The 12,417-nt window shown below is 42.0% G+C and overlaps 1 protein-coding gene across 5 annotated transcripts in view; it reads left to right on the top strand.

Moving 5' to 3' along the window:
* Positions 1–11,125, top strand: part of LOC124416663 (probable G-protein coupled receptor CG31760) — a 28,125-nt gene extending 17,000 nt beyond the window's left edge. For 4 of the 5 annotated variants that reach the window (XM_046897930.1, XM_046897929.1, XM_046897931.1 and 1 more), the window contains exons 7-18: positions 1,125–1,272; positions 4,043–4,187; positions 5,102–5,234; positions 5,350–5,503; positions 6,058–6,167; positions 7,070–7,284; positions 8,094–8,232; positions 8,450–8,555; positions 8,657–8,803; positions 8,887–9,063; positions 9,127–9,414; positions 10,384–11,125. In XM_046897930.1, the coding sequence (XP_046753886.1) occupies positions 1,125–1,272; positions 4,043–4,187; positions 5,102–5,234; positions 5,350–5,503; positions 6,058–6,167; positions 7,070–7,284; positions 8,094–8,232; positions 8,450–8,555; positions 8,657–8,803; positions 8,887–9,063; positions 9,127–9,393 (1,741 nt within the window). In that variant the 3' untranslated portion in view covers positions 9,394–9,414; positions 10,384–11,125. The remainder of the gene's footprint in view (positions 1–1,124; positions 1,273–4,042; positions 4,188–5,101; positions 5,235–5,349; positions 5,504–6,057; positions 6,168–7,069; positions 7,285–8,093; positions 8,233–8,449; positions 8,556–8,656; positions 8,804–8,886; positions 9,064–9,126; positions 9,415–10,383) is intronic. The other variant, XR_006930797.1, reaches the window with a different exon arrangement.
* Positions 11,126–12,417: the final 1,292 nt, after the last annotated feature.

Genomic DNA, 12,417 nt, shown 5'->3' with positions numbered 1-12,417 from the left:
AATCACGGGGCGCCTTGTTTGCTTTGATATAATTATCTGCAGACTCTGAAATTATCATAAAATTCAATTACGGATTATGGCTAGGCCCCGGTCCCATCCTCAATCCTCCGATATCACTACATGATATTCAAGTAATTAACGATTTTGAATTGATACATAGGCAATTTGTGAATCGCAAATTGTTACCGGGTAATTCGAGTCAATTAACAGAGGCGCTCGTCGGCAAACTGCTGCATGAATTACGTATACGATAAGGGTACTACACTCAGGGTTGGCAAGTATAATACAAACTGATTACCGGACTGATTTTCGCCGTAGCTCAATTCGCATTCACAACTTGTCGGAAAATTACTGTTTATTTTCCATTCGAATTGGCTGTGCGATTTTGTTTTAAGGAAAGCTAAATATTCTGTGACGATTATCAAGCGAGCAATGAATTCCACCAGAATATTCTCCAAGTTAAACTACGTCGATTCACTTTCGCGAAAATTGAAAAAACAGGTGAATAAACTTGCAGCATGAATCGTGGAAATAATGAAGTTGTCATTACAAAAAAAATCATACATTTTCGAAAAGGTCAAATTTTCGGTTTACCTATAAGTGGCAATTTAGTATAATATTTGACAATAACTTCAGACTCCGGTCCATGATAAGCCAACCCTCTTATCCAACGTACACTTGGATATAATAATAAAACAACGCAACCCAGGTTGACAACGGAATGTTACCTTCTCCTCGCGTCGGACGGGACAATGAAATTTCACGTTGATGATTAATTTGGTCCCCACATACACATTTGATTTACGGTATTGCCGAAATTATCATAAGAGTGGAGAGTCGAGATCCGGTAGCTTCCCTCATCAGTTAATCAGCAACTTTGATGTCAAAGTCAGAAATGCGATATCAAGCATCCTCGAGGCGAACCGACTGTGTGGATCGAACACACCGGTAATTAGGGACAGGTACTCGAGGATCAGCCAGGCAGCGTATATGTTAAACATATCGAAAATCGATGTACCTCATCGTGGGGTGAAATTTGATCTCTGTTATCATTATTCAGTAAATTATATCAGTCAGGTCGGTACATATTACCGAATAATTCACGATGTCGCACCCGGCTCCAGGATCCGGGATTTCCTCAGCATGGACGTCGACGTGAGTGACCTGGAGGTGAACCAGTGTGACCTGGAGCAGACGACGCACGAAGAAGCATCCTCTGAAAATCAAATTGCGTCTTTTCGGGGGACCCACAAGTGCCATTCGACGACACAGGTAAGTGCAGAGGCCAGATTTCCGGGCATTATTTCGCTGTCCTTTGCACAAGCGGACGGACGGACGGACGGACGGACAGTCGCGTTCAAGTTTGAGTTTTCCCGAAGATCGATTTGACCCGATTTCTTGAGTGCGGAGGCGGTTGACGGTATCGCGAATGAGTAAGATGTGGGTAGCGAACTTCCCGGACAAAGTTTGACGGGTTTCTTTTCTCTGTTTCTCCTCCTCGATGCGTTTCTCTCTTTCTATATATATATATATATATATATATATATATATATGTGTATGTATACACCTACCTATAGACTGCTTTTGTTCTCGAGTTTCGCGTATGTGCTTCTTTTTCCTCACTTTCAGGACTTACGATAGCCTTCTCAAGTGTCGGTCTTTATTTCCTTCATCTTTTCTTATTTATTCTTAATGAAGTAGGTACCTGCACAGCCGCCATGAGGCGCATAAGGTACCTACTACGCGCCATTCGTTTCAAGTAAGAATGTTTGCCGTGGCTGGAAAAAATAGATATAAATACGCGCCTCATCATTTTGCATTTAATTCATTTGGCACGGCAGGGAAGTTGATGTTTCTTTTACGAGGGCGTGGAATCATGATATTGTACATAACTGACACACCCACCGTCGTTATCATAATTTAATAACTGCGTCCTCGAAATTTAATTATACATTTTTCATTCCGACGTCTCCTTATTACAGAAAATATCATGACTAGAACATTTAAGCCACGCTTATACTCACGCAGTAGCAGTTCTATTTAGCAGAAACTACGAATAACTTCGCACCCTGCTTTTATGTACCACACACTCCGTGTCTGATGGCATTATTATCAGACGCCACGTAGAAAATATGCTTCACAATTTTTTCATATTTCTCGCGTATTATTGCTCACATATACCTGTAACACTACTTTTGGTAAAATGCGAATATAAAATTTAATAACCCAAAATTTCCCACTATATAAGATAAATGCAGGTCCAATTATGCGACATAAGTTTTCTACGTAGTATAAATTATTCCGTTTGAAATATAACGCCAGGGAGTGAATTTTTTCTCTAGCATTTTAGCTTCCTTTTTTTTCAATTTACGACGCTATAAGTCACGCAAGTTGATACTGATATTTTTGGGCGGGTAAAACTGCGCCGGCTTTATACTCTCCGATATTTCACCCAATACATGCAGACTGATCAAATCTCGAGCTTGGATTCTCTCGCCATCAGTGTCGACTCGAGGGGCCGAGAAATACGCTTAGCTGCCTGGACTACTTACGCGTAAACCGGGTAGCAACAAATTTAAATATACTCAACGAACATACATATCTACAGCTGTATTGTATAGCTACTCTCGCTGCGCGAGGAAATCCCCTCGCAATTCGAACGTGGGCGTAGAAATATCCGCATACATCGGATACAGGGGCGGGTTCAACTCGATCCGATGAACGCGAAAATATTTAATTTAATTTTTCAATAAACGAATCTTAATTCCAATCAAACATCGGAGACACGAAGCTCCGGTCGTGAGCTTTACACGAAAACTCGAGCGGAAATACTTGCCCAGCTTTAATAGGTGACACATTCCTCGTGTGGAATGGGAAAAAATCTTTTTCAAAAAATTTGAACGTAAGACCAGAACCCCGTGTTTCACTGTACGGCCTCCGGTGGGCAAGATGATGGATTTATTTTGAGAAGGCAATTCTTCGAGGCGTGGTTCCGGGTCGAGTGTTCTCCCTGGAGAATCTTGGGGTAAGATCTATACGTTGAACTTTTTACCCCATGCATCAGTAAAATTCTGTGGAGATTTTTCGGTTCGAGTTGTCGACTTTCCGTGCCCGGAAAAATGAAGTGTTAGAGGCAACGAAATTTTGGATATATTACGAACCTATAACTTGGAAATTTGTTTGCTATGCATGAATGTTCACTTGAATCAACGAACATTCTTACTTTCACTAATTTATCTGTAATTGACAAAGTTTAATTTGATTTCACTGGAACACGAATTTTCGTCGAACTGAATAAAATTCATTTACTGTCCCAATATTTTTATCAAGTTAGTTTACCTACACGACTAGGAATTTACTCGACTCCAGCAGCCTGGAATAATTTTCATTACAGAGCTGATCGAAATGCTTTTCGGGCAATTTCAGTGCGAGATATGCAGATGCGATTTTATTATCGAACTTTTCTACTACGGCAATAACGACATTTTGCCCGGTAAACGGATTCGGATGTAGCAAAGAGAAATTTTTCTCATTCCTAAAATGTTTCGGGAAAAAATTCAATCCCTCTTTTTGCTTCAAAGGAGTTATAGATGTGTACGACTATGCATGTACAAGTGTAATTCAATCGTTTTTATTTCAAACAGCAACAGGCTTTTTCTGATCCGGGATAAGTAAGTAGGTAAATATACATTCACATAATGTAGGCGACAAACTTGGCCAGCAAAGTTATACATGTAGATACGAATACATAAGACCCACGCACATTTCGAGCCCGCGTGAAAAACAGGCAATTTTTGGGAGCACCTTGAAGGTGAGACCTAATTTAAAAGTTGATCCACAGAGGTGACGGCTCTCGTCCTTGGATGACCGAGAGAAAAATCCAATTTTCTCACTTCTCTATGACTTTCTTGAACCGAGATATCATCTCATCAGTAATAAGTGCAGTAATTTTTTTCTATCGTTCTGCACGTTTCTCGAAGTTTTTTATACTTGAGAAAAATTTACGACTCGTTATTGACAAGGAATGAAAAAATTGTTACAGTGCGAGTATCAGAGTCCTGCAAGCAGAGTTAATGGAAAGACGGTTGGTGCCGGGTGGATGAAGGGTGCCTACGTCTGCAGATGTCGTCCAGGGTTTTATACAGCCGGGCATCATCAGTCTGGGTTTAATGGGACTCTCGTGGAGGGTAAGCATCATCCTTGTTGCATAACTTCCCTTATTATAACTTGATCGCGCGTGCGGCTGACTGAGAGGGAGTTTCCTCTTGTGTGTTGTACAATGTATATCACCATAGGCGTATTAAATGTGCAAGAAACAATCGTTCGCGGATTTTATTTTAAAAATTCTTTATCACGTTATTCAACCCTTGATTTCTTTTTTTTCCTACGAGTTCTCTATTCGTTTCTCCTCGTAATTCGGTGTCCGGATTTGGTGTTGATTAACGATACTCCTCTCCCTCGACCAAATAGTATCGATTAATATAAAGCTCCCGAATTTCCGAAGGCCTTGCGTGAGCACAACCAATTTCATGCCGCATTCCTGTTTTAACGCGAGCTGCTTGACCAAGGTGAGAAACGAGGTTCCGATATACGAGGCTCCGCGGAATCATTAATGCTGAATAATTCCACCGAACGAATACCTGCAGCCGCGAGTAGTAGGAAGTCGATTTCGCTCGGGAATCAAATCTCTTCAGCATCTGCAGCTCTTCACTTTAGAGCGTTAACGACTGTCCAAGGCAGCCGAGATGTAAAGGGACCGTGACTATAGCTCAGCTCGCTCGAGCAATCAACTCGGAATGCAATTTGCAATTTGCAGGTCAGCTTTGCGTCCCGCGACCCGAGCCTAAGACCGCGTTAATGCGACGTGAGTTGCTCGCTGCTTGTAATATGCATATACATTACACTTCCGAGTCCCGACACTGGGTCAAATTCGGGTAATTAGCATTCCGTCAGACTCTGTACCCCTTGATCGTAACCCCTGCCGGAGAACGATTTCGGTAATCTCACACCGTGCCAGATATCCTGCCAAGGAACTCTTGGGGCGTCGACTTGTCTAATTCTAAAAACACTATTCCCACTGTGATAACAAGCCTGATTTCAGCTGCGTGGAAAGAGATGAAAGAGAACAAGACCGACCTCTACGAGCGGGTTTTCCGGTGCTTGGCCTGTGCACCAGGATGCAGTTCGTGCAAAGGCCCGGAACCTTGTCTGGCCACCTATAATTGGCCTTTTAGGTGAGTATCTTACGCTAATGCTCGTCGGGATATCGGATATATGTATCACACGATGCACGATGAATTCTTTACTCGCCTACGAGAGTGATAGAAGTGCATTATTTTACCTTTGAAGGATCGCTCTGCTCACCGTGTCGGTCTCCTGTGCCTTTGGAACCGTCGTTCTGGTCGGTTATATGTACCAGCATCGGAAACTCAAGGTTTTTAAGGTCGCCTCGCCAATTTTCCTCTCCATCACGCTGCTCGGCTGCGCCATAATGTATTTAGAGGTTCGTACGAGAAGGTATACGAGTATGAATATGCCAGTACGAATATATACCCAATTGCCATCTACAGTTATCGTTTCACCTGCGTTATAGAAAGCTTTTCATTTCCAATATACGCGAAACCACTGATCTCTCTCCACATCTCGGATTTTTCTCTGATGTACCTATGTGTGCGTACTCAATTTGCAATATTATGCTTTTTCGAAAAAAATTAATGCATTAGTCATTTTCTCGAATCCGGATGTTCTTTCGTTTCTACGTTTACGCGATTTAATTTTTACCCAGGTTTTATCTGAGAATATTTTCACAGTACGTATAACCTGTTTCTGATTCCGCGGTCGCTTGGAAAGAGCGATATTCTATTAATTTAGCTACCGTTCGTTAGACTCAATCACATGACCAACGTAATCACTGTAATGGTAAAAATCAATTTCTCTTCAACCTTACGGCCTTGTCCAATTGATCGGAGTTGTAGCTGGCCTGCGGTATAGGTATAAATAGAAGAAGTGAAACAACTCGCTGCATCGTGTATTGATCGGCTTTCAATTTCAATATAGATGGCTGCAATTTTTCCCGTCTTGGATATCTATTCTTGTATCGCGACTAAGTGGAGCAGGCATCTTGGCTTTTGCATCACGTACACGGCGCTTCTAATGAAGACGTGGAGGTAAGTCTTGTCACTGAACGGAAATAAGCCTTCATATAACCGGATCCTTAATTTACAGATAGCTTTTCCACCACTCAGGATGGTGCGAAAATTTTGCGCAATACGAATAGCTCGATTTGTAAAATCAAAAAAATTTCATGGGTCGAATTATGTTTATGAGTAATTGGTGAAGCTTGAAAATAAAAAATTAAACGGAGTAGCTGATTAATATATTCGAAATGAGTTTTGTTTTATCATGAATTAGCGAGAAATGAAAACTTCCAAGCTTCAATCGCGTAACCGATGTGTGACGCAACGAGATTGTGACAGAAAATCCAATTCGAATCGGTAGACTCGTTAATTTCCAATTTGAAAAACGTACCAACCTGTGATTGCTACCCAACGGTGATTGCTGTAGATACTGTACATTGCAAATACAGGCGAAAGCGCGGAGTTGAATGGAATGAAATGAAATGAAATGAAATATCTACGGTATGAGTTGAATAAAATGTCGCGTTATCATTGCTGCCCTCTGCGCAAATACAGATCAATTTCTACCCCTGGACTGCTCAAATTGCAATCACTCGCAAAGATCACGGACGGTGAACCAAATATACGATTTTGACCAGTCACAACGACCCTCAACGTTGTATTACAAATTAACTAAATGGTTCGTTGAATTTCAAAAAGTATGCGCAAGCTTTTCACTGGTAACATAAAGTTCGCCGGAAACTGACAGCAGACTTTTAATTCACGTCCAGTCATAATTCAGTGTCATTGCTGTCGATTAGACAGATTATTTATCTTTATGCAATGGCGAACAGAAACGCGCGTGAATATTCAACGGTACCACGGACGATGGTTCGATATTCCGTTGCGTTCACCCAGCTCATCCATCATAACTTTCCTCAATATTCCAACAGAGTGTCTCTGACCTACCGAGTAAAAAGTGCACACAAGGTAAAACTCACGGACAAGCAGCTCCTCCAATGGATGGTTCCGATCCTCCTGGTGATGCTGATCTATTTGGGAACCTGGACTCTGAGTGCGCCACCGATTGCCGAAGTGATCGCCGACAGCCACGGTCTCCTCTTTAATCAATGCTCTTTCAACTGGTGGGACCACAGCATGGCTATCGGTTAGTATTTATTTCAAGATCGGTTGAAGCCACCGTATAACTCTTCTTCCAGTTTCACTGGATCAATCACGCTCATCGAGTATAAGCAGGAGTGACAATAATAACCGTATTACTGGGATAGATAGAGCGAGGTGGATTGTCACAACTACCGGCTTTTCGCAGCGATCGAAAGTTGTTGTGTTTCGTGACCGAACACCTAGACAATATGTAATAACGACGTCGTAATTCTTGTTTCCGTTTTACTTGCGTATCGCCAACCACACCGCGTACGGTATCAGCGTGATCCCTGCGTCGTTTAGGATATCGTATTAGCCTAATCGTTTATCGATCCTCTTTTTACGCTCGTGTAGAAGCTCCCTTGCACAGTGTCACTTTTCCCTGCTTAGGCTAGACAAACGAGCCGGACTTGAGACACGCCTGTAACGAAAGAGCAGGTTAAGACAGTAGATTAGATCCATTGGTGTGCCGGATTTTTACGGCCAAGCTCGGGAGTTTGTTTTCACCGCCCGATCTAACCCATTTGGTAATGCATTCGCTGGGAATTTTAAAGACCCTTTGACTTGGGGCGAAAAAATCGATCCGCGACTTTGAAGTCACGCGGAAGTTTCAGTATAATTATATCTTTGAAAGTTTTTATGTTATTTCGTACAGCGGTCGCGTGTCCACTTTGGTATCACTTTCGCGATCAGCTTGTGAAAACAAAAGTTCGCTAAACTCCGAGAGACCAATGCAAAGGTCGAGGGTCGCGTGACCAGGTTCGCCGACGAACGAATTACCAACTTTACGGGGTTGCATTTTTCGGTTCACAGGTGAGGTAATCTTCTTGGCTTGGGGTATCAAGGTCTGCTACAACGTCCGGAATGCCGAGAGCCTCTTCAACGAGGCGCGTCTCATCAGCTATGCGATATACAACATCGCGGTAGTCAACACTGCCATGGTCGCCATTCAGTGAGTTCTCGTAATAGTTGTTATTGTTGTCGCTGCATTTTTTCTCTTAACACCGAATGGCCACGTTCAACTGTGCGTCAACGAGCTGGAAAAATCTCACGCAGACTTGTTTTGATAATTTCTAAAAATGCATTAAATAGTAGATACTAGAGATTTGCATATTACACCGAGCACCATAAACTTCTGAACAAACTTCTTCTGTACTTGATTTGTCCAGCCTGTTCATATTTCCGCAAGCGGGACCGGACATAAAGTACCTTTTGGGATTCGCGCGTACTCAACTTTCGACTTCGGTGACGGTGTTCCTGGTCTTTGGCCCGAAGGTAAGCGTCTGACGATGAGAAAGACGAAAAGACAAGTTTAATTGGAGCAAAGTAATTACGGACCGCATGATGAAATTCTCATTACGACCAACCCGGCACAGGTCCTCCGAGTACTTCGCGGTCAAGGAGACCAGTGGGACAGTAGAGCCAGAGGAAGAGCGGGAGTCAGCGCCAGTTTCTCGTTAAACGGCATCGGCCTGGTCCCAGAGGAAGCGGCGGACCTCACCCAGGAGAACGAGGAGCTCAAGGTACGTGATGAGGGGAGGGTGTCAGTGTTTGCAGACTGCGCGACAACTGACCGTTCGTGCATATCGTAAAATCCGTTCCTCAGGAAGAAATCCAGAAATTGGCGGCCCAAATTGAGTTCATGAAGATCGTCCACATGGAGATGCACAACAGGCACATCAAGCCCAAGGCTGGGGGATACTTCAGCACGCCAGGTCACGGTCATCCCTCGTCGGCGCAGAGTCCAATCGCCAAAAGTTCGACAGCCAGTTTTATCCTGAAGGTAGATATAACCGTCGGACTACGACGCCGCCTCCGGCATTTTTAACTGCTCTTCTTCTCCAAGGCTCAACATTTTTGCCAAAGCGCGGTCGAGCGCGGGGCGACAGCAGCGGCCGCTGCGGCTGTCGAGGACTCCACCTTTCCCTCGGGGAGTCTGCACAGGGCTCGTCGTCGGGAGATGCGGAAGGAGCGGGAACGCGAGAGGGAACGGGAGAACGAGCGGGAACGCGAGAGGGTCGAGAGAGCGGAGAGAGCCGAGAGGGCAGAGAGGGCTAAGAGGGCCGAGAAGGAGGCTCAGGATCAGGCGCAGAAGAGCGCGGAACGCGTCTGACTAGTGGTAAATAGTGAGGAGGTGAGTGAGGAGGATATTGAATGACCCATTTCTATTCCCCGATAATTACCTATTACGAGCATTACTTTAATCAGAGTAGACTGCGGTGAAATTGAAAACTTTCCCATCCTTGAACGAATATTCCTGAAATATTTATCATTCATCGAGAATCCTGAAATTGGAATTTGAAATATTTTTAATAATTTATTAACGTTTTTTCTCAACCTTCCTAATTGTTATGTGGATTTTTTTTACATGAGTTTTCGTAAACGCTTGGTTTAATATTTTAACAAATTGATATTTTCCATTAGTTTTTATCATATTGTCACGAACGATTACCAATTTTATTATATATATATATACGGGATGATCGTACGTTAAGTATTCACCAAATTATCGTACTTGTACAGAGAAACTGGAATCGTGAACAAAAGCTTAGAAATCGTGTCATACTATGTTTTTCGAAGTTGAGCCTAACCCGGAGAACTTTGGCGTCCAATTACATCAATTACAGTAGTTACGCGTGTCGTTGAGAGTAGTTACGAGTTTAGTCTGCAGTCTGCAGTGTGGCCAGCGGTTAACTTCACCCTCTCGTTAGCGCCGGTGTTGATAAATCGTTATCACCGTGGGTTTACACGACAAAGACTCGTTATCAAGCACTTAGCGTAATGTATAACGCGTCCCTGGTTTAACAGGGGTGAAAGTTAATTGGAATAACCACATTAACGGCTAGTTTGTCGCACGCATGTGAAGATCGCGGGTGTGCGAAATTCCGTCGTGACCCGAACGAGATGCTGACCGCTTTTTCAATGTTCCTGGATTTAGTATTTTTTCATTTTTCTACCTTCCACTTCAATTACTCAGACTCGACCGATTGCAGTCGTAAAACGGCGACGGAGTAAAATCGTTACAAGCGATTATCGAGATTTCATTGTCGTGCAGATAAACCGATAATTTATGCGGTAACTAAAGTTTCTTTTACTGCCGCAGATATGGTTGTGACAAAGACGGTCAATAAAGTTGCAACACGCAGTGTCTGGAAAAATCCGGGAACGAAAAACTAGCTCAAAGCGTCATTGCTCGAAAAAATGGCGTCTCCCTCGATTCGACGCCAGGATTCCTGTCTTCGTCTGATTGTGAGTCGTCGGCAACCGAAAGTATGGCCGGAATCACTGTCCTTGTAACTGTGTCGATTAACATGCGCTGCAAGCTGTATGGCATGCCTGAAAAATTGCGAATATTGCTTCTCGCAGCTTGAAACTGCGGGGCTTGATATACGCCTACATGTACAACTATACATAGGTACGTATGGAATACGCGACTTGGGTGCAAACGTTTGCCAAACCCGTATGTACCTGTATGTCCGAATACTTGCCCTATACCCATAATAATATACTATATGCGCGTTTTTAAAACCGTTTACAAATTTTTTACACCACGATATACCCGCCACGGAGACGATTAGAATTTTGAGCGTAGTGAAAATGGTCAAGTTAGTGTACCTTCTGCTCACGATCATAGCTTCTTACTATTTGCTTACATATACGTTTGAGAAATAAATATTATATTGTTCTACCGTATGCCGTATGCATGGATATAGATTGGACGTTGAACGTTCGTATTGTTTTAGACGCGAATTATGATCGTGGCTATCGGCAAGGTGTCGATCCACTTTATTATACAAAATACTATCGGTGAATTTATAGTATTATACCAAAGTAACTATATATATATATATATATATATATATATATATAGAGAGAGAGAGATACATTACAAAGTGTTGATAAGGGTATTCATATACATTATATATCAGTGTTGACAATATGTATGTACTTACTACGCTATAAGGGAACGTCGAGACGGGGAGCAGGGCTAGCTGTCACGAGTCATGCTTATTGTGGGATTTATTTATGGAATTAGAATTTCCTCCAGAATACTTACTCCATCGTACGATACAAAAGGTTCCTTTTTTTCGGGACTAATGTGTTACCAGGGGAATCCCGGCGGTCGATAAACTGCGAATCGCTTTCGATTTCGCAAATTTACTTCATACCTGAACCGTCAAAATGTAGTATAATATAAGTCCCAAAATGTGTCGACTTGTAGTTTACAATATTCAATTTTACTTACCAGAATCAAAAGTATTACAAATGAAATTGAAAGAAGAAAAAACTAAAATCAAGCAAAATCAAAACAACACGGATAAATGCAACGTTCAGCCTTGCTCTCTCTATAATAGAGATATACCTACGTGTATAATGTTATAGATTTTATATAAATTCTTCTCACTTGTGAATATGCTTACGCATTCGAGCCCGTTCTAAATCGTCACTCGTCAACAATTTTCTGCCGTATTTAGGGGGACACGTGTGTCCAAGACGAACGTTCTTTACACACAGACTGAGGCATTCTTTCGTTGTATTTACTCTATTATAGACAAACCTCAGTTGTTCTGTTGCCGATACTTCATAGTCATACAGCTGTACGTTTCCTACACCTAGACTAATAATAAACGCTTCGGCGGAACGCGTGACGCCTGGCCAATATAGTATTCAGTAACAAACATCGTTTCCGGTGTCATCTAGAATGGGCTCATTTTGCGGCTCGTATTCCAGTTGTCTCTTTTTCACCGATGCCTGATCAATCGGCAAGGTGAATTTTTCTTTTCCCTGCCTGTTACTTCATTTTCATTGGAACTTTTATTACATATTGAGGAACGCGGATTCCGTATTTGATAAAGTAATAATTCCTTGTGAATTTTTATTTAATTTTTGAAATTTTGAATATATATATAGATAGATAATTGCGTGTAATGGAAATGCAGATTATTTATACGAACATAAATCTATATTGTATACATCCATATACACAAATTATGATTATTATTATTATTATTATACATGGACACAGAAATAAGTATATATATTATAGGGACATAATAATAAAATATTTGCCGTTTAGATGTAAAATGTTTATTGTACAATATCGATGTTGAACGTGCGTCATTTTCATAAACGACTT

The sequence above is a fragment of the Diprion similis genome, chromosome 2 (assembly GCF_021155765.1).
Source record: "Diprion similis isolate iyDipSimi1 chromosome 2, iyDipSimi1.1, whole genome shotgun sequence".
NCBI classification, from domain to species: domain Eukaryota; kingdom Metazoa; phylum Arthropoda; class Insecta; order Hymenoptera; family Diprionidae; genus Diprion; species Diprion similis.
The sequence above is the reverse complement of the archived record's forward strand: the minus strand, read 5'-3'. Positions and strand labels throughout refer to the sequence as shown.